Below are 27788 nucleotides of genomic sequence, written 5' to 3' on the forward strand. Positions count from 1 at the left end.
GATTTCAGTGGCCTGAAGCGAGGCAGGAGCTGCTGCCTCACAGCATCCTCTGCCACCCAGAGAGGTTAATAACTTCAAGTCTTTGAGTTTGGGGGTTTTCTGGGTTTGAAATGGCGAGTCAGGGAAGGAGGTCTCACAGCAGACTCCAGTTAAGAAAAATAAATACATCTTCAAAATGAAGTTTAGAGCACAATTTCTATTCTGTGGCTGAGGTGTCTCGGTGACGCTGGGGCTGACCTGAAGGACTCTGCTGCTGATGAGTTTACAGCAAGGGTTGGTTTTACCAATGCTGATTCTGGATGCATACTTCTGCTTGTCAGTGCATTCCCTCTTGAGCAGAAGTCAATGTCCAATTCCAGCATTAAAACAGCCTCGGAGCTTTTACAGAGGCTGAGTAATAAAAGGACCCATTGGCAGCTGAAATTGGGTTGCTGCATAGATTTCTTTGTAGATGAAGATGGGCCTGCAGAAAAGTAAGAGGTCTGGCAGGTCCGTATTACAGGGACAATTAAAAGAATAGGATCTGAAAGGATACAAAAGCTGCTGCAAATCCTGAATCAGCCCCAGCAGACCTGCAGAGATCAGCTTTCTGTCACCAGCTCTGCAGAGGGACAGCAAGTGGCAGGTATTGTCCTGTTGGGGAGAAGAGATGAGCTGTAACTCCCCAGGTTCTGCTTTGGTAAAGACATACCCATAGGACATAAAACTAAGTAGCTTCCTCATTCTCTTGGGTACCTAAAATATCTGATTTGTGGCCAATTTTGGTGAAGGTACATGGTTGAGATAAATTTAACACTAAGTATGAAGTCACTGTTGACTGAAGGTGTTCAGACTGGAGTGCGATGCCTGGGCCTGGCATACCTGCACACCTTGTGGTGTTCATGCTGTCCCACCCCAGCAGGGGTTCTGCTGGAGGAAGGTGGGGAAGTCAGTTTGCCCAGCTGATAACTCGTTTTTATGTTATATCTACAAACATAAAATCACAGAATCCCAGACTGGTTTGGGTGGAAGGGACCTTAAAGCTCCTCCAGTTCCAACCCCTGCCACGGGCAGGGACACCTTCCACTAGAGCAGGTTGCTCCAAGCCCCTGTGTCCAACCTGGCCTTGAACACTGCCAGGGATGGGGCAGCCACAGCTTCTCTGGGAAAAGTCTGTGCAAGCGCCTCAGCACCCTCACAGGGAAGAGCTGCTGCCTCAGAGCTCATCTCAATCTCCCCTCTGGCAGGTTAAAGCCATTCCCCTTGTCCTGTCCCTACAGGCCCTTGTCCAAAGCCCCTCTCCAGGTTTCCTGGAGCCCCTTTAGGCCCTGGAGCTGCTCTAAGGTCTCCCCTTCAGGAGCCTTCTCTTCTCCAGGCTGCCCCAGCCCAGCTCTCTCAGCCTGGCTCCAGAGCAGAGCTGCTCCAGCCCTCGCAGCAGCTCCGGGGCCTCCTCTGGGCCATATGCTGTTGTCTCCCCATCTTCCTGGGACGAGAAATGTTAAAATCCTAAACCCAATTTTTTTGCACACACAATTCTGAGTGTTCATCAGATTCCCTTTTGAACTGAAAAAAAGAAAGAAAAAATCCTTGAAAATCCAAATGCATCGATTTTACTTTGGACTGAATTCTGTACTTGAAGCACTTTGTGCTGTTTCTCTGGATTTTGTTTGCAAGCCCTTTGGAACTCTTTTTAATCTCCTCTCCAAGAACAGATGGCCACTGTGATTTGTGCCTCGTTAGCCCCACGTCTGCTTCAAGTCAGAGACTGATGAATCCCCATCAGTGTTTAAACTTCTCCCTACTGGCAGTGAGTCCAATATTGTTTGCTTTAGAAAACCCATTGTTCAGGCTGCCCTAAGGGGAACCCCCTGGCTGACCCCTCTAATCGGGGACTGGCTTTTCCTTGTCACATCCACATGAAGTTGTTGATGGTCCTCATGAAAAAAGCCCAGAGCCACCCATGCTCTGTGCTGCAAGCAAGGGGTGATGCTGCCCGTGTGCCGTGGCTGCTGGCAGGCTCTTAAACAGCCTCAACTCCTGGTGCTGCAATTAGAGCATCAATTAATTGCATTTGCAAAACAAGCAATTCTCTGGGGTTCCAGCAAAGGCCTGCTCAGAGGAGAGCGAGCACAGAACTGGTGGGGTTTCTGACATCATGTTATCGACCACAGTTTTGACATCAGCTGAATTACTGAAATATGTGTCAAGCATGGTTTTGATAGCTAATCAAAGCATGTGTGTGTTCAGTGGGTGATAACAGCCACCTGTCAGTAAACTGTGCTTCTGCAACCATGACATCCCTGCTCACAGGCACTATTGAAAATATATGAAATTCAAGCCATAGTTGTTCTCTCTTAGTTTGCAATTGCTTTTTCAGACTCAGCCCTGGTTAGTCCAGGAGGGAAGCGCTGCTGTGCTTCCTGGAGCAAGGCGTTCTGCTGGGGTTGCTGTGTGGAGTCTGGCTGGGGGGTTTGTGCTGATGGGAGCCTGCTCTCTCCCCATCAGGTGGACAATGCTAAGGACTTCCTCTCCATGGGCGGCCTCCAGTTGGTGATCCACGGGCTGAACAGCAGCGAGGCCACGCTGAAGGAGCACTCTGCCTTCGTCCTGGGAGCCGCGCTGTCCAGGTGAGCTCCGGCCCACCTCGCGACACCCCACGGGCCCTGTGCTTCCCTTCATCTCTTGACTCATTCCTAACAGCAGGAGCTGACAGCTTCTCTCACCCTGTGACCACCACATTGTCTTCTCGCCTGCCTAGCCCTTTCCTTCCAGCACCGCTTGCCCTGCTCTTCTCCTCAGTGAGTCCTCATCCTGCTGGTTAGACTTAGCCAGAAGTAATTCGGTGTGGAAGCTATGGTTGCTTCCTGATTTCCCTGGGCTTCTTGTTTTCATAGAGTTTGAGAGGAATAATTCTGCCTCCCCTTCTCTCCCTTTGGCAGCCCTCTCTGGGGGAAGATCTGGAGGATGGTGCTGTTATAAGTACCTCAGGGAGCACCCTTCTCCTCTTCCTTTCTCCTGTGTCGCTTTTGCGTAGCGAGATGCTGATTTCAGAAACACAGCAACTCCTGTGGTCTTTGGAGGGGGTTTTATCCCCATGGACATGTACCCCCATGGACACCCTAAGGGGTGTCCATTAGACATGGCATTAGGAGTGGGGTCAACAGGTCTGAAGGACATTTGTGGTTCACTGGAAGGTGGCTGTTGCCCGAAGCAGCCCAGTCTGCCTCGTGCTAGGGCACGGCATGCAGTGCTACAGGTGGAACTGTGTGAGCTCGATGTTTTATTGGTGCCCTTTCTGTTTTATGGGTTTTGGGGCTTTGTGGTGTGTGTATGTTGCACATTCACAGGTACAGAGGCTTTAGAAATGTATGGGATGGACCCAAACTTCAGGGTCAGAAGTGCAGAGTGAAGATTGTAAGTCAGGACTGTTATTATCTGCCTATTTCTAGGCCTAAAAATACAGTCACCTGTCCACCATTATAGATTATTTATCACTTAGTTTAATATATAGTCTACAAATCTACATTTCTTTTGCAATCTTGTATACAATGCAGTTGCTTCTCAGCATGTGTGAAGGAATTTGGCCTTATGGACAGCAGCAGGTACCCAGATTTACACCAGGAAAGGATCCATCTTGTAGTCCGAAACGGAGCTTGACTTATTGATCACAAGAAGATACACTCTTTCGCATCACAAACACAAACCCACTCCTCATGTTCTGGCATATCTTAATGTTTGAAATAATGTCATTGTTTCCTTAGGTTCTTTTAGTAGCCTGTAGACTCTTAATTATATGTTTCATAAAAGAGAAAATCATGCAGAGGGTCTGGAAACATTTGCAGGTAACTTGCAAAATGACAGGGACTATTAAATCACTTCTTTCCTGATTTAGCTAATGTGGCATGGTCAAGACTGAAGAAACTCGTGGGCTCATAATATGTGCGTGTATCAGTGCCCATGAAACTAATGCTTTTGTATAGCATCCCTCACTTAATTGCAAGTGCCCTTCTTTGGACAGAAGCAACCTCTTTTCTAATATGACTGTTAAAATACTGCTTTGGAAACTTTTAGACCTTTTTTCTTTAAAGGACATTCTGACAGATGGTAATTTGGAGTGGTTTGGATGATGTATTGTCTGAGAGCTCAGCTCCAAAATGTGAGGGATATTACGTCTGGGTTTTGGGTTTGCTTTTTCCTTGCTGTGTTTAAGCTTTCTCATTAGACACCTCCATGCCAACATGTCTGTTTTGTGCTATCTGCTGAATTTGTTTGTTCATACATTTCTCTGCTTACTCCATGCTCCATTTAAACTGCTTGGGGCATTTCAGGTACTTCACACTAAGCATCTTCTGATGCCTTGTGCTTTTCTGAGGAGTTGTTGCTTATTTCCTTCACTCCAGGTTGTTCCTTGGGGCCTCAAGGACTTCGCAGTAAATGCCGAGAGGTGCCACAGTTCACTGGGCTGTGGGGACGTGATCTGATCTATGTTGTGTGCTCGGGGCTGGTACCAGGTCCTGCGTTGGCTGCTGAGCCGGGTGATGATCTGCTGCTCACCAAATGGGTCTGTGGCCACCTCCCAGGTCACTTCAGCCAGGTTGGCTCAGGCTGGTGGTTTCAAGCCAGGCAAAGCTTCCCAGAGGAAATCAGGGCATGATCATAGCAGCTCCTCAATGCAGTCTGGGAAGTCATTAACTCTTGGCAAAGCTGGATCTGGCAGAGGGAGCTTGGCATTTTCTGTAGGCAGCAGAAAACCACCGGACCCTGAGAGTCTCAGACGTGCTTGGGGCACATCCAGAACTTTCCAACTCTTAAAAATATACAGGTCTTCTCCAGATTTGTGTTGTCCTTAACTCTAATCAGGCAATGAAGCAGGTAAGGGGTGGAGCAGGCAGCTGCATCAGCCAGGGTTTTGCCTGCATGCAGTCTGGCTGGAACCTGACCCAGAGGTCTGGCTGTGCTGAAGACTGGTTTGGGATAAATGGGTTTTCAAGTGGATCAGCATCTTGAGCCAACAGGCTGGGTGCCTGGCCAAAACATTGGATCAGCAAAGGTAATAGGAAGAGAAAGAGGAAGAGAAGGCACAGCAGGGGCAGCTGAAGATTTCTTCCTCCTGATATCACTCCTATTTATTTGGCTTAAATTGGACTTGAAAGGCAGCCTTAGCATAGCCGAGTCTGGTCCTCAAGGCAAAGGGTCCCAGGGTCTAGCGACCGGGGTGCTGCCTGCACCAATGCTGTCCTCCTGGCATCCATTTGCCTCTGTCTGTAAGCCTCTGCCATGTAAGAGTATGACCTGATAGGGAAGAAATCAAGGTTTCATCGCTCGTTTCTCTTATGTGTCCTTCATTTTAGGTGTTTGGGGTTTAATCGCTGAGTCTGTGACCAAAACAAACATTGTTCCATCTGGTAGAGCGTTGTGAGCAGTGCCCTCATTGCAACTCTATAACCTCATCCACAGTCTTACTGGTTTTAAACCTTTAACAAAATGTTTTCCATTCAGCAGTTTACAAAAGTAAACTTCATTTGAACAATTCTCAAGTGCTCTGATTGCAAATAAAAGTTAAATGCACTAACAAAAATAATTGCTAGGCATGTGGGATTGTACATTTAGCTATCCGTAATTCACTAACAGTATATGCCAATACACAACATTATCTGGATTTTCAGTGATTGCATTAGCATAAAAGCATGTTAGCATTTATCTGGTGGTACTAACATTTAAATATATATAAGTATGAAATATTAAGATAGGGCATTTTGGAGGCAAGTGAAACTACTGTCTCTAAAACGTTCCTGCATATTTTTGAAGGTACACTCCAGTGTCTTTGGATGACAGTCAGCATTCGCACCATTGGGTCCAAACATTGCAAAAATGTCAATGTTTTATGCAAAGAGGAGCTATATTAAGCTTAAAAAGATCGCTGATGAGAGAAGTGTCTTCTGATGTCCTCTAAGCTATTTACAGGCAGCATCTTCCTTTGTTCATAGCCCAGCTAGGCCTCTGCGCAATTTCTCTCTCCATGTTTCACAAGACAGGAAATGTTAGCCAGAAAGGATTATGCTTGTGATTAAAACCTCAGTTTTGAAAAACTTTACCTCCAGGAAACGTTTTTCCACACCAATAATTTGAACATTTTAATATTTTGTAATAAAAGGATTTTTGTAATCCGTTTAGAAGGAGAATAATAATTTATGTCGAATGCATTCTTGAAGCTTTGTCCCAAATGCTCCCTGTATGCTTAGGGGTGAATTTAGAGGTGAGGATGGAGAGAAGCTGAGCCCTGGGACCTTCAGGGCAAAGTGAAGCAGTTTGTGTTCCATGAGGAGAGGACAGAACATATACAAGGTGAGATTTCAGCATGGCTAAAGTGGGGAGCCAGGGGGAAAGTTGTTTGTGCATCTGCATTGAGAGATTTGTGGTGGATTCATTGCTTGGCCAGTCCTTTAAAAATCCATGCGCTGTTCAAACTGGGTATCTGGGGACAGGATTTCAGACTGATGGTCTCAGCTTGCATTTGTGTCTGTCCTAGCAGACATGGGGCAGTCCCCAGCACAGCCTCTTATACAATCCCAGTGCTACGAGGACCTTGCTGGTCCCTCTTTTGGCCCTAAGTGGTGAAACAAATGTAAGAGGACTTGGTAAAAACTTGGGAGCAAATTCATCACAGATAATAGCTCATGAATCATCTTGCAGCAGCACTCAGAGATGGCTTGTGTCAGGGTGTTGCTTGTCTTAACCATTTCCCACAAGATTAAACCCCTTAAACTATGATAGTGCATGAGAACCACTGCAGTCCTGTGTCCAGCTCTGGGGCAACAGCACAAGAGGGATGTGGAGCTGCTGGAGCGAGGCCAGAGGAGGCCCCGGAGCTGCTGCGAGGGCTGGAGCAGCTCTGCTCTGGAGCCAGGCTGAGAGAGCTGGGCTGGGGCAGCCTGGAGAAGAGAAGGCTCCTGAAGGGGAGACCTTAGAGCAGCTCCAGGGCCTAAAGGGGCTCCAGGAAACCTGGAGAGGGGCTTTGGCCAAGGGCCTGCAGGGACAGGCCAAGGGGAATGGCTTTAACCTGCCAGAGGGGAGATTGAGATGAGCTCTGAGGCAGCAGCTCTTCCCTGTGAGGGTGCTGAGGCGCTGGCACAGGGTGCCCAGAGAAGCTGTGGCTGCCCCATCCCTGGCAGTGTTCAAGGCCAGGTTGGACACAGGGGCTTGGAGCAACCTGCTCTAGTGGAAGGTGTCCCTGCCCGTGACAGGGGGCTGGAACTTTAAGCTTGAGCTTTAAGCTCCCTTCCAACCCAAACCACTCTGTGATTCTATGAACATCGCAATCACTATTATTCATGTTACCCAGCTCTGAGGATTGTTCAGAGCTTGCACCATTTTAGTAAAGCAAAGAGAGGCCTAATACGTGTATCTGCTTTTCAGAAGAGCCCTGAGTGGTGGCTCTGCTGCCTCCCTGCCCAGTGCTGTGCCGGGCTGCCTGGGTAGCGCTCAGCATCGTCACGTCAGGCTGTTGTCCGTTCTGCTTCCTCCCCTTGTGTTCTTTGGGAGGAGGGATGGGCAATGCTGTCTCCCTGCCCCTGCTCTACCCATCAGTATTTCAGTAGTGGCCACTCTCCCAGGGTACACAATGTGTGTGTTTTGTCAGAGAAGCACCAGCTTCTTCAGCGTGTCTTTGTCAAGAGAAAAAACTTCCCCCAGATGTAATGATTTTGGGTTAAGTCCAGCTGCGCAGTGGAGCTGGTTGACACTTGCTGCTGTTAAATAACGTTAAGGCCCAGCAATAAACCCAGGAAAAGTAAAATTAAAGACCTTGCCTCGATGCTGTCTTGTAAGGACATAAGAATTTCTGGGCAGAGAAATAAATCTAGTTAGCTTAACAAGCACTGTCCCTACCCATTTATTTCAAATCCATCTTCATGTTCATCCCTTCCTCCTCCAGCTTCTCCTTTTACATCCTCCAGTCTTCGCCCGTCTCTTTACCCATTTCCACTGTGTTTTGCAGTGGTTTGCTAGCGCTGCCTGTTTGCCACCTCCCCACTGCAGTAATTCCAGCTCGACTCCCTGCCCGCTTTTAATTTGTTGCTTTGTAGATTGTCTCTTCTATTTTTATTTGAACTCCTGACTTGTGTGGAGTTATCAGCCTCACTGCACTTAATTCCCAATTAATTTGATTGGGTCACCTCATTTTTTTTTCCCCTGTAATGATAATGAACTCAACCTATTTAGCCTTTCCCCATTATGAATAACCTTAAAAACTGCAGTGCGGTAGAAAACTGTGCTTCATCCTTGTGGTTAATTACACAGAAGAAGAAATCCCTAAACATTTTTCAGCATCTGAAATCTAACAAGAAAGTGTAATTAACTATGAAATAGTAAACTGCCATCCTTGTGCTCTGGGGAGGATGGAGAGAGCAGACCCTGAGAGAACAATCTAGAATCCACAGGTTGCTCCTGGTGCTTTGATGGTTTAGGTGTCTGGAAGGCGTCAGGGTCGGGTGCTTGTGCCATGCCAGGGATGTTTTCCCCAGGTACCTGCAACTGCTAGAGAGTTGACATGCTGGGGTGGACAGCTTAGCTTCACCCTGTGGGACTGGTTTTAGGTGGAGGATTCTCACTTCCGTAAAATGTGGGAATTCTGGAGTGAGTTACCCCATTAGCAGCCTTGAGTACCTAAAGGGGCTGACAAGAAACCTGGGGAGGGGCTTTGGACAAGGGTCTGCAGGGACAGGCCAAGGGGAATGGCTTTAACCTGCCAGAGGGGAGATTGAGATGAGCTCTGAGGCAGAAGCTCTTCCCTGTGAGGGTGCTGAGGCGCTGGCACAGGGTGCCCAGAGAAGCTGTGGCTGCCCCATCCCTGGCAGTGTTCAAGGCCAGGTTGGACACAGGGGCTTGGAGCAACCTGCTCTAGTGGAAGGTGTCCCTGCCCGTGGCAGGGGTTGGAACTGGATGAGCTTTGAGGTCCCTTCAACCCAAACCAGTCTGGGATTCTGATTCAAGTGGACTGGGTTGGGCTGGTGGTGTGAGAGAGGACAAAGAGGTCAAGCAGTGAGGATGCACACTGCTCAAAGTGGAGTGTTTGGCCTCACATCTTCAGCAGCGATCAGACCTGCACAGTTCCCCCAGCACTGAGGACTGCTGCATCTTCTTGGTTATCCCAGGACTGATCCTCAGCAGTGCAGGTAGTGCTTCCTTCACACAGGGATGAGTCCTCCCAGAGCAGTCAGTCCCCTGCTGCTCGCTGTTTTAAGACCTGTGTGAGGTGAGCACACAGCCCTATGGAAGAGCAGGTGCTGCCTGGGGTCAGGAGCAACAGGAAGCTGCTTCAGCCATGCTTCGCAGTACCCTCTCTTTAGCAGGGAGGTTGGCGACAAAACCTGCAGGAAAAACTCATTGCAGCCAGGTCATGCATTGTATAAACCACATTGTTTCTGTCTCTTCTCGTTTAGTAAATGCTCTCTGATAAAGCATTTGAGTTATTGTGGTGGTTTCCATTTGAAATATGCATTCAGACTGGCTACCTAATCACTTCCTCCAAAAAAACCCAGCCCAAACTTGCTGTTTTTCAATATTGACCTGGTTTCATTGCTGGACACAACATGTATTCCTCTGTTTCTTCAGTCGCTATTTATACATCCTTATCACTCTCCACAGCTACCTCAAAGGAGGTTGTAGCAAGGTCAGTCTCCATTTCTTCTCCCAAGTAACAAGTGGTAGGACAAGAGGAAATGGCCTCAAGCTGTGCCAGGGGAGGTTTAGACTGAATATTAGGACAAATGTCTTCATCAGAAGAGTTGTCAAGCATTGGAACAGGCTGCCCACAGAAGTGGTGGAGTCACCATCCCTGGGGGTATTTACAAAATGTGTAGATGAGGCCCTTAGTGACATGCGTTAGTGGTGGGCTTGGCAGTGTGGGTTAATGATTGGACTCGATCTTAAAGGTCTTTTCCAACCTAAATGATTCTATGATTCTATGTTCTGTTTATCCTTTCTACTACAGCCTGTGCACTCAGCTAATGGCTTCACAACCTTCAAAGATTTTTCCTACCTAACCACCTACATTATTTTCCTGACCTGCTGTGACTCTCCCATGTCGTGTGTTCTCTGCATTTCCTCCAAGTAATAGGTGCAAAACGCTCCACAAAGAAGAGGCATCTGCGTCTCCTCTTTAATCACGCATACAGGAGGCTGGAGCAGCCCATTGTTAGTGTGTTTCAGAAGGGAGGTTGAAAAAGTGCCTTGAATAGAACAAAGAAGCAAAGAATGGGAGGAAGACGAACAATGAGAGCAGGAAATGCGGGATCCAGCCTCAATTACGTACCTGCTCCCAGCAGGGTTTGGGGTGGACAGAACTGACCCCGCGATTACATTACAGCTATTGTCTGAGCTTGGATAGGAGGATCCAGATCCCATCTTGTCCTTTGTGGGTCCTGCTGTGTGCACCCTCCTACCCCTTCCCTGATTGTGGCTTTTGTTGGATTTAATTGCTGGCAAGGCTGTATGCAGCCAGCATGCAAAGGCAGATCCAGGTTTGTGGTCTGAATGGCAATGGCTGAATCAGGCTTTCAGAGAGGGGTCTTGGGGGGGATGCCCTCAGCTCCCATCTGCTGTCTGCTGGATTTATCCATATTTACTCACCAGCCCTCTGTTGCTCCCCAGTCCTTCCTCTTGTGCTGAGGAGACAGACTGAGTGCTGGACCCAGAGCTTGCATAGGAGGCAAAATAGCATGAGCGAGCAGCTGCAGGCTTTTGTGGCATCTAAGACTAGCCCTTGCCTCTCCTGACTAGAGGGATCAAGTCCCAGCAAGGAACCTTGTTCCTAGGTTGGCATCTTCCAGCTTAGTTATTCTCCTGACACAGTGTTTCGATAAGTTTTTCCTCATTTGTCTATTCATGTACTTTAACATTCATTGAAACAGTTGATTGTTCATCCATGAAGACAGTTCCTCAGGTCTTCCACCAGATTGCTGCCAGCCTCAGCCCCTTCAAGGCTCTCCAGATGTTTGATCAGGGTGATGATGTTCTGCAGAGGGAGAAAACAACAGCTTATTGGAAATGAATCTTTCTGAAGAAACTCATCATCACTGTTCACTACTTGCTCTTCCCTCAGGTGCTGAAATTCTTTGTCTTCTTGTGAGCTGGATTTTGATCTCTCTTTATTTTAGATGATCCTATTTCTGCTTAAGAGATGTCCATCCGAGGCCCTTGGAGCTGCCTGGAGTGTTTTGGAAGGGACCGGCTCACTGGTTTAGCTGGCTGAGAAGACGTGCAGACCTCTGAGCCCAGTCAGTCAGGGTAGCCATCTGTGGCCATGAGGCATCTCCAGGGAGCTGGACCAGTGGGGCAGCTTGGAATCATCACCCAGGTTGGAGAAACACTATCGCAGCCGCTTCCCACCAAGTCTGATCCCCTTGATGCCACTGCATGAACCTTGAATAGATTTGAAAACTAATTTGCTGCTCAGAGCATCAATAGATACACGTCACTTGTCCTTTCTGCTGCATTTAATGAGTTTCCAAGGTAGTGCAGCCAGTTCCAGAAGGCAACCATCAAAGGATTTTGTCTTTGCTTCCGTCAGACATGTCTTAGCTGCCCCTCCAGTACACTTCAGTTCTCGCAGATTCTCTCTGGTTTTGTCTCTCATGAATTTAAGTGCGTGGTATAATGTCTTGCAAGCATCCTTTCCAGACTGTCTCTTCTTTTTTTTCCTGAATACCCTGAAAATAGGGGATGGGAGGGAGCAAGGACTCTTCTTGCAGTCAGGTGGTGTTAGCTGGAGCCCAGGTGACATGTGGGTCATGGTAAATGTCCTGTCACGCTCCTTCTCTCGCATTCATGACTCTCTCAGTTATACTCTCCTGTTGCCCAGCCGTACCTGTTCCCTTCTGTTAATCATCCTGGAGCTGGCCTGTGCTTTGAGCATCCCTGCCTGTGTCATTCCCGCTATCACCCTAGTGGGACCACATCCTTGTGTAGGTGAGGAGTGAGTGACTGTGTTGGTGCTGGACTGACAGCCTGGAGACAATGGGCACAGCCCCATGGTGGCTGCTTCCAGGGAGAGGTTGTTAATCCTTATTCCATCTGCTGAGATCAACAATTAGGGCTGTTGCTTTGTATAAACCACCAGATCAACATAGGAATTGCCTTATTAAAGCAGACACACAGGCCTGGCTGGTCGGAAAGCCCCCATGGCTGGATTTTGCAGAGGTAGGAACAAAATCCCAGGGTGGTAATGGCATGGTGACATGCAGATGAGGTTTCCCTAAGCCTTAAGAAGCTAAAACCTGCCATACCTGATGAACCACAAGGGTTCTTGGGTGTTTTATCTATTTCTGTCAGTGCAACAGAGGGGGTTGAGAAGAGTTTCTGGATTCTGCTCCACGCCTAGTGCAGCAGGGTGTCTGCTGCCAGAATCCCTTTGCTTGGTGGCTGCACAGTGAGTTTCTGATCTCCCTCTGCGTGTTCCTCACCTTCATTTGGAAGCAGATTGTGTTACATTTCCATACATACTCTGTCATAAACCTCATAAATATGATTTTAGTGTGTTTGCATGTCTTGCAGTGAGCAGGAAGTCACCTGAGTTTTTTCCCCAATTAATACCCCACTGCTTGTACTTAACAAGATCTTTTTCCAAGCTGAGGAAGGGTAATGGCTCTGAAATGCTCTTTGTGAAAACTGCATTTTCTTCTCACATGCTTCATATGGAAATCTGTCTTAATTTCAGTTCAGCTAGTGTGTGAACACACACAGTGAAGCATTATTAGTCCCTGAAGGAATAAAGACAGATGGAGCCCAAAATGGAATTGGCTTTATGATTAATTGAAACCTTCAAGAGTGGAATGAAGTCAGGGCTTGGTCCTACCACATCAGCATCTGGAGATCAATTCAGCCAGTGTGGGTCTCCACGAGCGCAGTGAGGAGCTCACTGGAACAATGTCACTTGGTAGAGTCAGCCCCGAGTTGTCCCCTCCAGGGTGGGACCTGTTGGTGGAGGGCACAGGGAGCAGTGTGTGATTTGAGGTGACAAGGAGGGGATTGAAGGGTGCATCGGGGTCCTTGGGGGCTGATGATGTGCTTCAGTAATGAGCTGCTATTTCTGGCCTTGAGCTTCCCACAGCTGTGCATGATGGCTCTTGTGTGACTGCAGGATGGCGAGCAGAGCTGGGAGGAGGGGAATGTTTTGAGGCATGCTCTGAAACACTTGGGAATGGGGAAGTGGAGGTGTGGAAGTGGTGTAAGGAAGCAGTGAGTTTAGGCCCCTGTTCCGTGCGACCTGGGCAGTTTCCAAGGGGCTGTGGTTTCACATCCTGCCTATGAGATGTGCGGAGTGGACCAGCCCCTGAAAAGGGAGTAGTGGAGGAATATGAGGAGCTACTGCCTGCACCGGCTTCAGCATTAGTGGATGTTTGTGGAGTCTGTAGCCACAGACTCTTACAACATTTCTAACATGCCTGCTGGAAAGGAGAAAGAAAAGATGATGCAGAAAGGAGATCTCTCCATTGCGTTTTGGGAGCAAGTCCTCCCCGTGCAAACTGGCTCAGAAAGCTCATCCTACAACCACATTTGCATGGTCGGCAAGTTCTGAACAGCTATGGAGTTGGGGAGAATCACAGAATCCCAGACTGGTTTGGGTGGAAGGGACCTTAAAGCTGATCCAGTTCCAACTCCCTGCCACGGGCAGGGACACCTTCCACTGGAGCAGGTTGCTCCAAGCCCCTGTGTCCAACCTGGCGTTGTTGGTATTTTTAAGGTATGCAAAGGTATTAAGGTATGCAGAGTGGCCAAGGGGCCCATGGTTGTGAGTGTGCTTGGCAGGTCTGTGCTCCCTGCTCCTTTGCCATGCCCTGAGAGCAGGGGTACGTTGGACCAATCTTCCTGGGGCAAAATGGATGAGGAGCAGCATCCATGGGTTCACATCAGCTTGAAGAAGGTACAGAGGGACACATCTAGTCCAGTCTTTTCCCAGGCACCAGCACCCTTCCCGCAGTGCAGTAGCAGCACTTTGGAGTTCAGAACGTGACTTGGACCTCTCTAATTGTCCTAACGAATGGGAGAGCTACTGCAAAGGAGCTGATACTGCAGATCAATGGGGAGCTGAGCAAACACATGAAGCATTATGCCCAGCACCTCACAAAACATCCATTGTTCACTTATTCTGACAAGTGCAATTTGTTTTTTATTATCCTTGCTATGTCCTAGTGTGGCAGCAGATTTGCCAAAGTGTATTTTGTCAAGGCAGGAAGGCTCCATAGCGTGAGCTTTCTGCAGGACCCAGCCAGGAAACCTTAGATAAATCCTGTAGGGCTGCTGTGGATTTTCTTTCCTTTCCCTGGGGACTCCAGGGATTGCAGATCAGTGGATTGTGGATTAGTGGATCAGGAATTAGAAATGCATTTTTCATTCTTCTGTTACACACTAATGAACTGACAAATTTAATTTCTTTAAATCCAGCTACTTCAGCTAGAATAGGTGAAGTCTTCTGTCTCTTGGGTAGCAGGGAAGAGCTGGGTCACAATCTCTCTGTGTCACGTCGTCTGAGTGCCACGTGTTGCCTGGCCAGTGCAAGGAGGTGAGCTCGCCCGGGAGCAGGCCTGCCACCATGGTGGTGGCTCCAGTTTTGGTGCCCGAGTCCCCTGGTTGGGGCTCAGGTGTCCCTACCAGTTGCTCCTGCTCAGACACCCTTTTAAAGCCCGGTGCTGTGGCTCTGTGGCATGTCTCCATGACACAGCACAGTGTGTTTGCTCAGCTCAAGGTGTCAGATGTGCTTGGCTTACTCTAATACGTATTTCTTGCCCTTGGGCTCATTCTTGTGAATGAAACTGAGGTCTTCCTCCCTCTTTTAGATCCCTCTGTAAGGGATCTAAACACGAGCATCCTTTCCCCCAACCAATCCCTGTGTCCTCCAAGTCTTTTAAAACAATGAGGCAGTGATTCAATCACCACCTACACTGCGAGAGCAGCACAAGAAAGCTGGAGAGGGGCTTTGGACAGGGGCCTGTAGGGACAGGCCAAGGGGAATGGCTTTAACCTGCACGAGGGGAGATTGAGATGAGCTCTTAGGCAGAAGCTCTTCCCTGTGAGGGTGCTGAGGCGCTGGCACAGACTTTTCCCAGAGAAGCTGTGGCTGCCCCATCCCTGGCAGTGTTCAAGGCCAGGTTGGACACAGGGGCTTGGAGCAACCTGCTCTAGTGGAAGGTGTCCCTGCCCGTGGCAGGGAGCTGGAACTGGAGGAGCTTTAAGGTCCCTTCCAACCCAAACCATTCTGTGATTCTATGATTCTGTTTGGGAAACGCCAGTGCCAGTGGACGCACAGGCTGCAGTGGGCTCCACGTGCCTGTCCTTCAGCTGCACTGTTCTTCAGATCCTGTGGTACACACCTCCCTGCCCAAAACCTGTGCCAGAGATAACACAGAGCAACAAAAGGCATTTGTGTCGTTAAAAGCCTAACGGACTGCACCGTAGGACCCGATCTGCAGGGGGAAAGCAGCTCCATCATTACCCAGTCACTCTTCAGAGCTTTAAATGAGAGCTAAACAAAACGGCCTTGGCTTTCCGGGGCAGGCTTTATTAATTCATTTTGTGGTGCTGAAAGTGGGTCTGACACGCGGCCGCCTCTCGTTGCGAACCACCAGCAGAGCCGTGGGCTGGAGCCTGCCGGGGCCGCGAGGGCGCTGGGACATCAGTTCCTCCCCTTGGCTGATGAAGGGATTTTGGGCTATGCCCATAATATCTTGATTAACAATTAACTTGATGGAACTGGAAAATACATCTCACTTCTCCCCCTGAACCCGACAGGTGAGGATATATGTTTCCTGGTTGATTGCTGTGCCTTGTTACAGCCTATTTATGATTGATTGAAAAGCACAGGCTTTGTGTGAAGAGAGACCTTTAATCTCCTGGCAGAGCCAAGTGTGTTTCCCTTCAGGAAGCATTCCTTCTCTCCTGCTTATCTCTAACCCCCACTTTAAACCTGAACCTGGCACAGACCACAAAGCAGACAGGATCAAGGCAAAAATAATTGGGATCGCTGGCTTCTGTGGGCAGTCTGAACCGTTATTCCTACTTACCAGCTAGTTATTCCTAAATAACTCTTGCAAGAGACAGTTCAGCAGTTGCAGCATCTTCTTGATGAAAAGCTCTCAAATGTAATAACCATGGCAACAGTTGCTGAGGGCCGGCGCAGTGAGGGACGGAGATGTGCTCTCTAAAGGACAACGGGCCTGACTTCACTGACAGATGACACTGCAGAGTACCAAGGAGATGATGTGCGGTGAGCTCTGCGTGCTGGCTCGTGTCCTGGTGGGCACCCAGCCTGCAGGGGGTGCAGGTTGCCCCAGTGCACCCAGTCATGCTTCGTTAATGGTGGGCATCTTCCTCTAGATGCCAGGGGAGCTCGTGACCTAAAAGCCGAGGGGGAATCATGGGGGCGCTCAACTAGGAGGGAAAGACCAGGGAGGGGAACCACCAGAGGCACCACTTCTGATCCCAAGGTCACAGATGATTTCCCAGGGTTTGGCTGCTCTGGGAAAGACTGTGACTTTCTGCTGTTGATCTTCACCCAGCCTGATTGGTGCTGGTGGCAGGTATTGATAATGAATACTTGACACGTCTAATTTCAGAGCTTATTCTTTGTAAGCCATCTTTAAGACCATGTTTGAAGCTCTGTAGAAGACAGGACAGAAGCCATGTGGTGTTGCAGGTAGAGGAGCTGGTAAGAAATGAGGCATTCGACTTGAAGAGCTGGCCCATGGTGGTGGCCAGGGAGAGTGCAGGAGCCAGCTGAGCCAGTGGCACCCAGACTGAGCTGGAGAGGGTTTGCTGCGAGGGTCCTTCATCCCTGGGTCATGCTCTCCCCTTGCCCAGGGGTCTTTGGAGTCCTCACAGTTAGAACAACCCTCTCCAACTGCTCTGGTCTTAATCTTGGCTGGGAAGCACCTTAGCTTATGGGATCAACGCCTCTCAGATACCTTTGTGGGGATCATGTTGTTTTTATTAGGCAATATTCTCTGTCTATTGTCTTATTTAATCAGTCTTTTTACAAGCCTGAAAAGTAAAAGGAGGAAACTCTTTAATGTTCACCAGAAGAAAAGAAGAGCCTGCTGAAAGGCAGCTTTTTTACAGCTTTCCGAGAAGGAGGCAGTAAATACTCCACCTCTGCTTAATAATAATAATAGGCAGGCTAAGTATCTCTAAAAATACAAAATAACGTGGGCTTATTTGGAGTAGTCAACATCCTTATCAGCCTGCTGCCATCTCTGCAAACAAGTTTCTCTGGAGATTCTGGGAATGATTTTCAATGGCTCGGAGCAGCTGTAGCTTCTTTGACTTCAGTGAAAAGTCTGAGTGCTTGGCACGGCAGCAAACCAAGCCTCTTCCTTTCTGCTTCAAATTGGGTCTTGATTCTAAGTGAGATGAATTTTCTCCTTCTGATAATTCTGTGCATCTGAAGTGATTACAGCTCCGCGTGAGTGCTCTTTTAGGAGATTTGAATGCAGCGTTTTCTTCCGTCTTAAAAGGGTTCCTTCAAGCTTTATGATTCGGGGGGGGGGGGGGAATAAATCCTGGTGGAAATCATCACATCTTCCTATGCAGATTAGAGATTAAAACTTTTATTTTTATAAAACACAGACGGGGGCTAAAGCAGAAAATGCTGTTGAGGCGAGCGGGCTTTGGCTGGTGCCAGCGTGCTGCTAAATTCTTATCTGGCGATGGAGAGGCAGAGCCAGTGAGTGGTATTATTTGGAGTTCTTAGAGAGTGAGCTTTAATGTTTGCTTAACTCCACTAAAAATAGACGCCACCCTCTTTTCCTAATAGGCAGCATTTGTCACACTTGATTCATTTCCTCTCCCAAACTGAGTTCCTTCATGAATATTCATCTCTACTCCCCAGGAATCTGCCTGTCCTCAGAAGTTGTACTCACCGAGACCTGCCCGTAACAATGCAAGTCAGCCCTTCAAAGCTCACCGAGTACCTGGCCCCATCCCGCACAATGTTGTGATATCAACAGCTCTCATTGATTTCTGCCTTCTCTGCGAGCTGTGATTGCTCGTTATCCCTCTCGATGAGACCCTTAATGAGTCTCCCATTCCTGTTGTCATAGCAGCACCGAATCGCCCAGTATGGAGAAGTCTCTGTCACTGTTAATTTTGAGATGGGAGGATCAGTTTGGCAGTTTTTCTAGTGGGGATTAGGCCAAAAGGTCCCTGCTGAACTGTGATGAATGCAGTTTCCTTCAGATGATACTAAAAGTTGGTAGTTACAGAATATATCTGAAGAGGGAAGCTCTACATGGTGAAGAGAGGGAGAGCAGTCCTTACAGTCCTTTTCCCATTCATGCTCAGCCACCACTTAAGGCAGGAGAAAAACAATCAGAAATGCTAAAGTATGATATGAAACAGTTTATTTGTGGTTAAGGAAGTCAGTCAGTATCTCAGACCTTCTAACCTTAGAGGTCCAAAGCACTTTTGCTTGAAAGTCTTCAGAATTAGGAAGCTTGACTCCACAAACAAAGTAATCCTTTTGATCATTCAGATCAATAGGGTAGATGTAGGAGAGCTCCTACAGCAATTGCTTGCATCAAATAGTCTGCTGGGTCCCTGCTACTGTTATGTTCCAAGTTGCTGCTGGAGTGGGAGAAATCTGCTGTTGCCTGGTGAGTGTTGAGGAAGCAAAAGGCTTGATGATCTTAAAGGTCTTTTCCAACCTACTTGATTCTGTGATTCTATGAGGTGATGCTGGAGGAACATGAGGCCAGCAGAGGTGCTGGCCTATGGGCCCTGAAGCCCTTGGGCAACGGGTGTATGAGGAAGTGTGCATGGAATGCGTTGGTAGGATCTTGTGATAGGTTACCATGTGTTTCACTCAGCAGGGACCAAGGAGAAGACTTGATGCATTGCTTTTCAGGGCACTGGTATGGGTGACATGCCAGTTGGCTGGGTAAGGGGTTCTGGTAGTCACCCACACCTGTGTGGCGCCTTCCAGCAGGTTTGCTCCCTGACAGCCAATTCATCCTCCCTCTGCCCACTAGGTTAACACCTTTCAGCCTTGGTAATTGTTAAAGCAGTTCAGGGACTGAAACTGATTGTATCTGAGCAGCATATGGCCTGCTGGGCTTCTGAGGACCACCCAGCGGGCAGACTTCTGTTGCCAGTGGGCTCTTTGCCATCAAGGAAGACCATGTTGACATTCAGCAATGCGGTAGAAGAGTTTGCTGTGGTGCTGTGGGCGAAAAATGTGCATAGCAGAAAGAACGTTCTTATCACACCTTTCATCCTGCAAGTCCTAGAGCGGCTGCGTTGCCCTGTTGTGGGGAGATGTAGCCATGTTGGTTGAAGTGGGTAAAGAGAGGCAGTGTGCTGAGCGCAGCTCAACCCAAAGGAGTGATTTATCAGTGAGGATGCCACCATTAACTGGTAGGACCCATCCAAGACACCAGGTCAACATCTCTGCTCTCACACGGAGCGACACCACATGGTTGTTTGCCCGGCAGTGTTAGGGCCAGTGGTTGTACGCCATCCCCAGAGACGGCAGCTCATCGGCAGGCTGGCTGCTGCCTCAGCACAGAGCCAGGGAAAGGGGCTGGCTGTAAACAATTCCCTGTGTCCTGCATGCCAAGGGATGGGGATCAGCTGTGCTTCTTCCCAGAGACCTACTCTCTGGATACTTAAGAGTTGTCCTCCGTGCCTGTCACTGGGTTTATTCCAAAACTCTGAAATGTAGCTGGAATAATCTGCGACCTAAACGTAGGCATGAGTGGTGTTTTTATAGAATGAAAAAAGCGAAAATACAATCCTTTCCTCGTCAGGCTCTCCCCCAAAATGAAAAACTTCACTGGCCAAGCCCTGCAAATGAGGTTTTGGAGATTTTTTTGTGTGTGCAGTGAGGAGCCAGATTTCTAAAGGCTGGCGTTCAATTTTACAGGCGTTTATTATAGGCATGAATAATTGCTGGCACTGTGCTACCACTGCTGTTGTTTGCTCTTACGGTTAGGCCAATTACATATGTAAGCCCCAGATTTACAAGCAAAAGCAGAACTAAAGTAGCTTTGTAGCCTACATTTCAAGAACAACTAATGTGTCCACAGTCAGCTGTAGGTCCCCAGATTTGGGCCATAAAACACAGAGGTCTATTGACATAAATATGTGGGCCCAGATTGTCCAAGGCATTATGTGACATGTGCTGTCACAGCGCAGCGTGAAGGACATAAACATGGATGAGTATTTGAGGAGCGGGAACTTGCCCAGGTTCATCCCATGGCAAGCATGCTAAAGATTTGTGCTCCATTTGGGGAGTTCACAGAGAATGCACACAAATGAGAGAGAATGTGAACTAAACATAATGGTTCTGCAACATGGACTTCAACAAAGCATGGCCAAGTCCTATTTCCCAACAAGAGAATCGGTTTGTCTCTGACTCTTACTGCTCATGGAGCCCTCCTGGGGGAGAAGCAGATGACATCCGTTGCTGAATTTCCAATTGAGATCAAACTGAGACTTTTTTCTTGCTTTCCCATCCCTGGCAGTGTTCAAGGCCAGGTTGGACACAGGGGCTTGGAGCAACCTGCTCTAGTGGAAGGTGTCCCTGCCCGTGGCAGGGGGTTGGAACTGGATGAGCTTTAAGGTCCCTTTCAACCCAAACCATTCTATGATTCTTTTGCACAGTAGGCAGAAGAGGAGTGGGCTGGAGGTAGGTCAGTGTGATGACTGATTCTCATGGGGTGATGGTTTCCAGACAACTGCTTGGATGGGTCACGTCACCCACAATACCTGTTGACCTGGACTCTGCATTGCCCAGCCTGGGGAATGTCTCCTCTCACTGCTGGTACCACTCGATACCATCAGCTGTGGGGTAAGGTGAAGAGCCAGCCCATACCACAAGGGAGGATGAAAAGCTGTACTCATCCTCCTTGGACTGGTGGCAGGCTGGTGTCCTTGCTGTTGGGGGGAGCGGAAAGTGAAGGATGTGAGTAAGGACAGAAGAAGGCAGTATGTTTGTGGATGCTGAGCTCATCGTCACAAATCAGTAGTGGATGTTGTCTGCGGGAGGTAATAGCAGCTCTGCTAGGGAAGGAGGCCAGTGTTTCACACTCCAGGGGATGGCCAGGGGAGGATGATGCACTCGTGTCGTTAGTCATTAGCGTGGAGCAGGTGGCTTCTCATCTTGTAGGGTTTGTGTACCCAGCTGGAGGCCATGGCAACCTCTGCTGTGTAAACCACCTGAAATCTGACTGCTGTGTGCTGAGCTGGTGGACGTTGGTGAGGAGATGTTCTGCACCAGCTCAGCCAAGGTGCTCCCATGTGGGTTCACGAATGTCTGTCTGGGCAGGAAGCATTGATTTAGGACCATTGGTTCCTGAAGTGATTTCCTTAAGCACCTACAGCTTCTGAAGGCAGACCAGTACCCCGTCACTGCCAGGTCAGGCAGACCTCAGCTCACCCAGCAGCATGCACCGTGTCCTCCACTGACCCCCTGGGCATGGCTTCCCTCTCTCCTCGGTACGAGGCAGATGGGAACACAGACCTCTGTTTGTTTACAAGGCTGTGACCGACTGGGTTTTGCATCCCGGCACTTACTGACAAGTCTTCTCTCCTCCTGCGCCTTCACAGCACATGTGTGAACTTCTGGTTGTGCCACCTTCCCGTCCTCTCTTAGCAGAGTCTAGCAGTGGGAAGTGATCATCACAACTAACATTTGTGTAGCGTATGTCTTTCCACAGTTCTAGAGCCTTCAATAGATAGAACCCTGCTTCTTCCTTCACCCTTCGCTTCCAAGCTGTTTCTGAATCCAGGCATCTCATCTCCCACAGCCACTCTTAGCTCTCAGAGCTCTCTTCTGCCCTGGGTGATTAAGCTGTTAATCACCTGGGCAGAAGGTGCCCAGGTGCATCCTGCCTTGCAGAAACTACCTCTCATGCCTTTACCACTGCTCTCCATTACACAGACAGTGTTCATCTGAAGATCCTTCTGGCTTTTCCTAACCATTTCATTGCCAGGCTAAGTCTGCCTGTTGGCTCCCATCTCCATCGTAGCAGATGAGGGCTTTTCTCTTTGCCTTTAGGGTCATTAAAACTTAATTAACATGTCAGCTTTCTTTGTCAAGGTACCCATTCCCTCCATCCATCAGTGATGTAGGACACTGCTGAAATTTCCTTCTTCCTGCATAATTATTTTATAGCCCTGCATCTTTTATGCAAAATGTTCCCTTCTGAAAATGCTCCCTCTCCTTCCTCCAGCCCTTTCCAAACATCCAGTTTAGCTGTGCTACCTGCTGCAGCTTGGTTTCTTATATATGAAGTGAATTCATTGCATTATTACCATGTTTTATTAGCTAACTAACTTGCTTGTTGAAACTCGTTGACAGCTTGATTCAGGCATTCGTAGGTGTTTCCTTCACCGTCTCTCTGAAGGCAGGATCCATGTCACCTGGCTTCAGTCTTCCTACATGAGTGTCCACCAGAGCTAACTGTGCAGGCTCCATCTCCAGCCAGGGGAAGGAATTCATGGAGCTGTTGGAGCGAGTCCAGAGGAGGCCCCGGAGCTGCTGCGAGGGCTGGAGCAGCTCTGCTCTGGAGCCAGGCTGAGAGAGCTGGGCTGGGGCAGCCTGGAGAAGAGAAGGCTCCTGAAGGGGAGACCTTAGAGCAGCTCCAGTGCCTAAAGGGGCTCCAGGAAACCTGGAGAGGGGCTTTGGACAAGGGCCTGTAGGGACAGGACGAGGGGAATGGCTTTAACCTGCCAGAGGGGAGATTGAGATGAGCTCTTGAGGCAGAAGCTCTTCCCTGTGAGGGTGCTGAGGCGCTGGCACAGGGTGCCCAGAGAAGCTGTGGCTGCCCCATCCCTGGCAGTGTTCAAGGCCAGGTTGGACACAGGGGCTTGGAGCAACCTGCTCTAGTGGAAGGTGTCCCTGCCCGTGGCAGGGGGTTGGAACTGGAGGAGCTTTAAGGTCCTGTCCAACGTGAACCACTCTTTGATTCTGTGACTCCTCCAAGAGGCAAATCGTCCCATCGTGAGAGAGGAGTCAGACACCCCATCTCCCACAAGGCAGATCATCATTTCTGCTCTCTGCTGGTGACCATGAATTCCTCAAACACTTTTGAAAATAGAAGCAGCCCCCTTAGGGTGAATCTAAAGCCATGGATCATAGACTTATCTTTCTAGATTAGCCTCGGCAAGTCCCATGGAAATACAGAAGCAGTGAGCGGGTCTGCAGGGATGTGCAGACCACAGGTTGGAACATGTTTCTAAAGGAGCCCAGGCAGCTCATCTCAGCTACATGTCTTAATTTTCGGTGTTGGATGTTAAGTGAGATGAATCTGACACTTAGAACGGTTTGGGGAAACATTTCCTTCTTATTTTGTATTTAGGAAATAGAAAGGTATATAGCGAATGTTTAAAAAATAACAACAGTAATAACAGTAATTATGGGTGGGTGCAATTTTCCTTCATCTTTTAACTGAGGTTGCTAGAACAGCTACTGCTGTGCTGAAATTTGGCAGGGACAGCAAGCGAGTGCCCACTTGTTTCTGCAAAATGCTGTTGGATTTTTAATGACCATCAGCAACACAACCTTGATTTTTAAATGTCATCCTAAATGTAGCAGTTCCAGCCTCCTCTGCCGTGGCATGTGGGTGTTGGAGGAGGCATGAATCAGAAAGCAGAGAGAATTGCTGGGGCTGGGGCTTTGTGTGAGTCCTGAGTTTTCCTTGAGGGCTTTCCACCCGGGAAGTGGCTTGGATTGTCTGTGGCCCTGTGGCAGCACTCCTGTTGTCGCTCTCCCCTCTATTAATGCATAGCTTTGATGCAGAGTGAGTTCATTGGGTTTCTCCAGGAGCTGGTGTTCCACAGGTCATGCTTTCTGTTTATCAAAACCAGATAAAGAGACAAAAAAGGTGTCCCAGCTTTTGCAGATGCAACTTTTCCATTCTCTCTCTGGCTGGAAGCGTTCCTCAGGCTTCACGTTTGGAGCTGAAATCTGTGCTTGGCATTTGCAAGATGGTGATTTGCTTTTGTAAATGGAGCAAAGTCTCGTTTTTTGAATCATGACTCAGTGAAACAAATCTTCTTTTCTCATCTAAAATAATACTAATAGCGCTGTGAAACCCACTGGGACTGGGAGCAGCCGGAGTTTAAAACATGACATTGCAGTGGGCGTGATTCTCCCTGTGATCCAGCATCTTCCCTTGCCTGTGGAGAAGTGGGGTGGTTTGAGATGTGGCTTGGTTGTTTAGGAGCAATACCTTCTGTCATGGCACCCAAGCGTGCTCCAGGGCATATCCGTAAGGAAAAGGGGTGGGAGATGATAGATTTGCTTGCTGTAAGGCACTGCCTCAGTTACAGGAGGAACACAGGGAGCTGTGGAGCAGATGGCAGGGTTAAAATAGGACAGTGCATCGTGGAGATGCTGGAAGGGAGAGAAGCGAAGTGCCTGTTCTCACACCTCTCTTTGTGTCTCCTAGAAGAGCTGGAGAGTGCCTGCGCTCCGCTGGCATTCCCGACAGGGACACGCCAGGCACAGGCTTTCTCTTTGTTAGATTATTAGCATTTGTCTTAAAGAAAAATCAGCTCAAATGAGCAAGCAAACAAATAAAGCAAATAACAATGCAATGGCTTAGCCTCAGGCCTCCTTTTAATGTCTGTCAAGATTATTAGTGGGATGGATTATACAGGCGCTGGCTGCCACTGGAGAATACCAGCCCAAGTGTTAGGAGCCCGGTGGTTAGCACTGAGGCTTTGCTCTTCCAGTGCTCTCAAACAGCTTTTTGCAGTGGTTTTGTGTTACCTGAAGTGTGTGAATAGATTTGTTGGAATATTTGAGTAACTGCTGCATGCCTTGAGTTCTTCTCAGTGCAGTGTGACAGACCTCATGGGGATGCTTCTGTCCAGAGCTGCCCTGCCATGAGTTGCTGTTGCAGAAGGGTCTGTTCAGGGGACCTGCAGCAGCAGCAAAGAGCTAGGTAGGACCTTGGGTGTTTTGCTATCATCCAAGGCCAGTTCAGTTTTGGAGCTGGCATGCAGAGAAAAGGAGGAGCAGGGAGGCACAAGCCCAGCAGTCTCTCTTGCACTCAGTTTCCCCATCTATATATAAATCAAGGACTGCTTTGAAGTTCCTGTGATGAAAAACATGGGATGAGCTCAAGGATGTGGTATTAATCCCACAATATTGTTCTTGTTCCTTGCTGTGGTGTGGGTTTTTAAGAGAAATCAACATAATGTTTGTGGGCTATGGCTAACATGACATGGAAATAAGTGAGTTCTGCTGACTCAGAGAATCCCTCACTTATTATTAAAGCAGCCTCTGATGAAGCAGACCCCATCCTTAGGCATCAAAATGCATTTTACCTGTGGTAAAGTAACAGGCTTTCGGAAATGCATAGGGAGTGTTTTGTAAGTGTGACACATACAGCTGTAGGGTTGATTTGTGCCTCAAAATACAGCATTGGTTGGGGTGATTGAGCACTGAGAGGAGTTCCTGTGATGTCCTTCTCCATGTACCACGGAGCACTTGCTATTACCTGCCTGAAAGGCTCAGTCATTTAACAGGTTTTGCTGGAAGAGAGCTCACACAGATCCCTTGGTAGCTGCAGAAGGGGCCTGGCTCACCCGGTCTGCAGTGGGGTGGCAGACCCTCCGGAATGGGCTGCATGGGCCCATCCATCACCATCAGGAGAACGGAGAAGAAGGGCAGGCCTTGGTGGGGCTGGCTTCTGCCTTTTCCTCTGCAGGCTCCTCCCTTCCACTAGAGCAGGTTGCTCCAAGCCCCTGTGTCCAACCTGGCCTTGAACACTGCCAGGGAATGGGGCAGCCACAGCTTCTCTGGGCACCCTGTGCCAGCGCCTCAGCACCCTCACAGGGAAGAGCTTCTGCCTCAGAGCTCATCTCAATCTCCCCTCTGGCAGGTTCAAGCCATTCCCCTTGTCCTGTCCCTACAGGCCCTTGTCCAAAGCCACTTTCCTTTTTTAATCATAAAATGGTGTGTAGGTCTTTGATTAAACTTGAAGCTGAGCTGGCATCTGAGGGTCTTGAAAGCTAAACCCTTCCACTTGCCCTGCTCTTGGAGGGAGCTTCAGGTGTACAATCCCCTCCAAAGCAGACCAGTGAGGCGCTTGGCCATCAGCAATGAGTTCATGTAGCTGGGGGGTATGTGCTGGTACCAAAATAAAGCTCAGAGCTGGTAAAGCCAAGGGTCAGGAGAAGAGAGGGGCTCTGGGGTGTCCTCAGGAGCCTCACACGTACCGGGGCGGTGGGATTCCTGCCTGCGCTCGCTTTGTTCCTGTGTGCAGTCTCCAGCTTGTTTTCCCGGTACCTTTATTTTTCTCTACAGCTATAAATACAGCCTGTCGCTTTGTTGTTTGTGTGTGTTCAGCAGGACAATCTGGCGTGGTTGATTTTGTTACAGCACCTAAGATTTTATTGTCCAGAGCTGCTGTTCACTCTTCTCCTCTGCTCCATGGTGAGGTGAGGAAGAGGAGGGGTTTCACTGCCACTCAACCCGGTCCCTCTATTCACATCACTCCTCTCTGGTGCAGTTGTGCTTTGGGCGGCTCCTGGCTTTGGTTGACTCAAGGAGTGTCCCAGCTCTGCTGCCCTTCCTGGGATGCTGGGACACTGGGTGCCAGCCATGGGGACGTCCTGCACCCCTGCGAGGTGTCTTGCTGTGGCAGATAGGCTATTCTGTGTTTTTATTTCATTACTTACTTTTACAGCTCTTTGTATAAATCTAATTATCCATCTGTTATGCTACGTTACAGCACTGCAGCTTCTCTGATGTGGCTTTTTTCCCTGTTCCAAAATACTAGCTACCTTAGCCTTGCCCTGTCTGGGCTTTGGTGAGCGAGGTCAACTCCTCGCAGTGCTCCCAATGGCTCTTTACCTTGGCCACATCACAAGAAGTAGCTCTGCTCTGCACTTCCACCTCAATATCCTTGTGACTGCAGAGGGTCAGGAACTCACGTTAATTCCCACTTATATCATCTACCTGAGAGCAGTTTTCCTCAGTTAAACCCAATGTCACTGTGACCCCAGAGAGGTTGGGGCTTGTTTGTAATGGGATGTTATAGCCTGCTGGCTTTCAGCAGGGATGTTGGAGGGCTCTTGAGAAGCTCAGCTCTCTCTTGGTGGTACCTGGGACACAGATACATGGTTGATAGCAAGCCAAGGTCCCCCCAGCTTTTTCCAGGCAGTCTTCCATGCTATTTCTGCCTCTCTGGGTGACTCATGCTCCTTGGTTTAAGTGTCACATTAGCCCATCAAAATCACAGTCACGTGCTCACCTCCAACTTATTCTTTGCAGTTCTGTTCTCCTCTTAGCAACAAATACTCAATAACCTAATTGCTCATTAAAACCCATACTTGCATCTATGTAATCCATTATGTCACGTTGAGACGTGTTGCTCTCACAGGGACTCTGCTGCTCCCCCGCTACTGCGATGAGCGCCTGGCTTGGAAGAAAGTGAGAAGGCAGCATGGCATTGAAGTGGAGATTTTCATCTTCTCGGGGGTTATTTTATGTCTCTCCTATATTCTGTGCTTTTGAACATCTAACATTGCTTTTATGCTTCACATCTTTCATACAAAATTGTTGTATTGTGTTGCCTATTGAAACCTAGTTTTCCTTTTGTTAGGTTTTCCCCCCTCACCCCGCTTTCTTCTTGGCTGTGTTTTGATTGGCACGACTACTTAGGGCTCCATTTGTCTGGGTGGTTTTTAATCTCCTTAAGTCATAGCTCTGAAGGCCGTTGTCTGTAATAAACTCAGGTCTGAGCTGATGCTCAGAGAAGAGTCTTTCTAGGCCAGTTCTGCTGCATGCAGACCTCAGTGAGGGC

General features: G+C 48.7%; 1 protein-coding gene across 5 annotated transcripts in view; it reads left to right on the forward strand.

Moving 5' to 3' along the window:
- SIL1 (SIL1 nucleotide exchange factor) overlaps positions 1-27788 on the forward strand; it is a 101380-nt gene that overhangs the window by 62498 nt on the left and 11094 nt on the right. For all 5 annotated transcript variants that reach the window (XM_030504957.1, XM_030504955.1, XM_030504958.1 and 2 more), the window contains one exon: positions 2485-2606. In XM_030504957.1, coding sequence (XP_030360817.1) covers positions 2485-2606 — 122 coding nt within the window. The remainder of the gene's footprint in view (positions 1-2484; positions 2607-27788) is intronic.

This window comes from Strigops habroptila, chromosome 12, assembly GCF_004027225.2.
Source record: "Strigops habroptila isolate Jane chromosome 12, bStrHab1.2.pri, whole genome shotgun sequence".
Lineage (NCBI taxonomy): Eukaryota > Metazoa > Chordata > Aves > Psittaciformes > Psittacidae > Strigops > Strigops habroptila.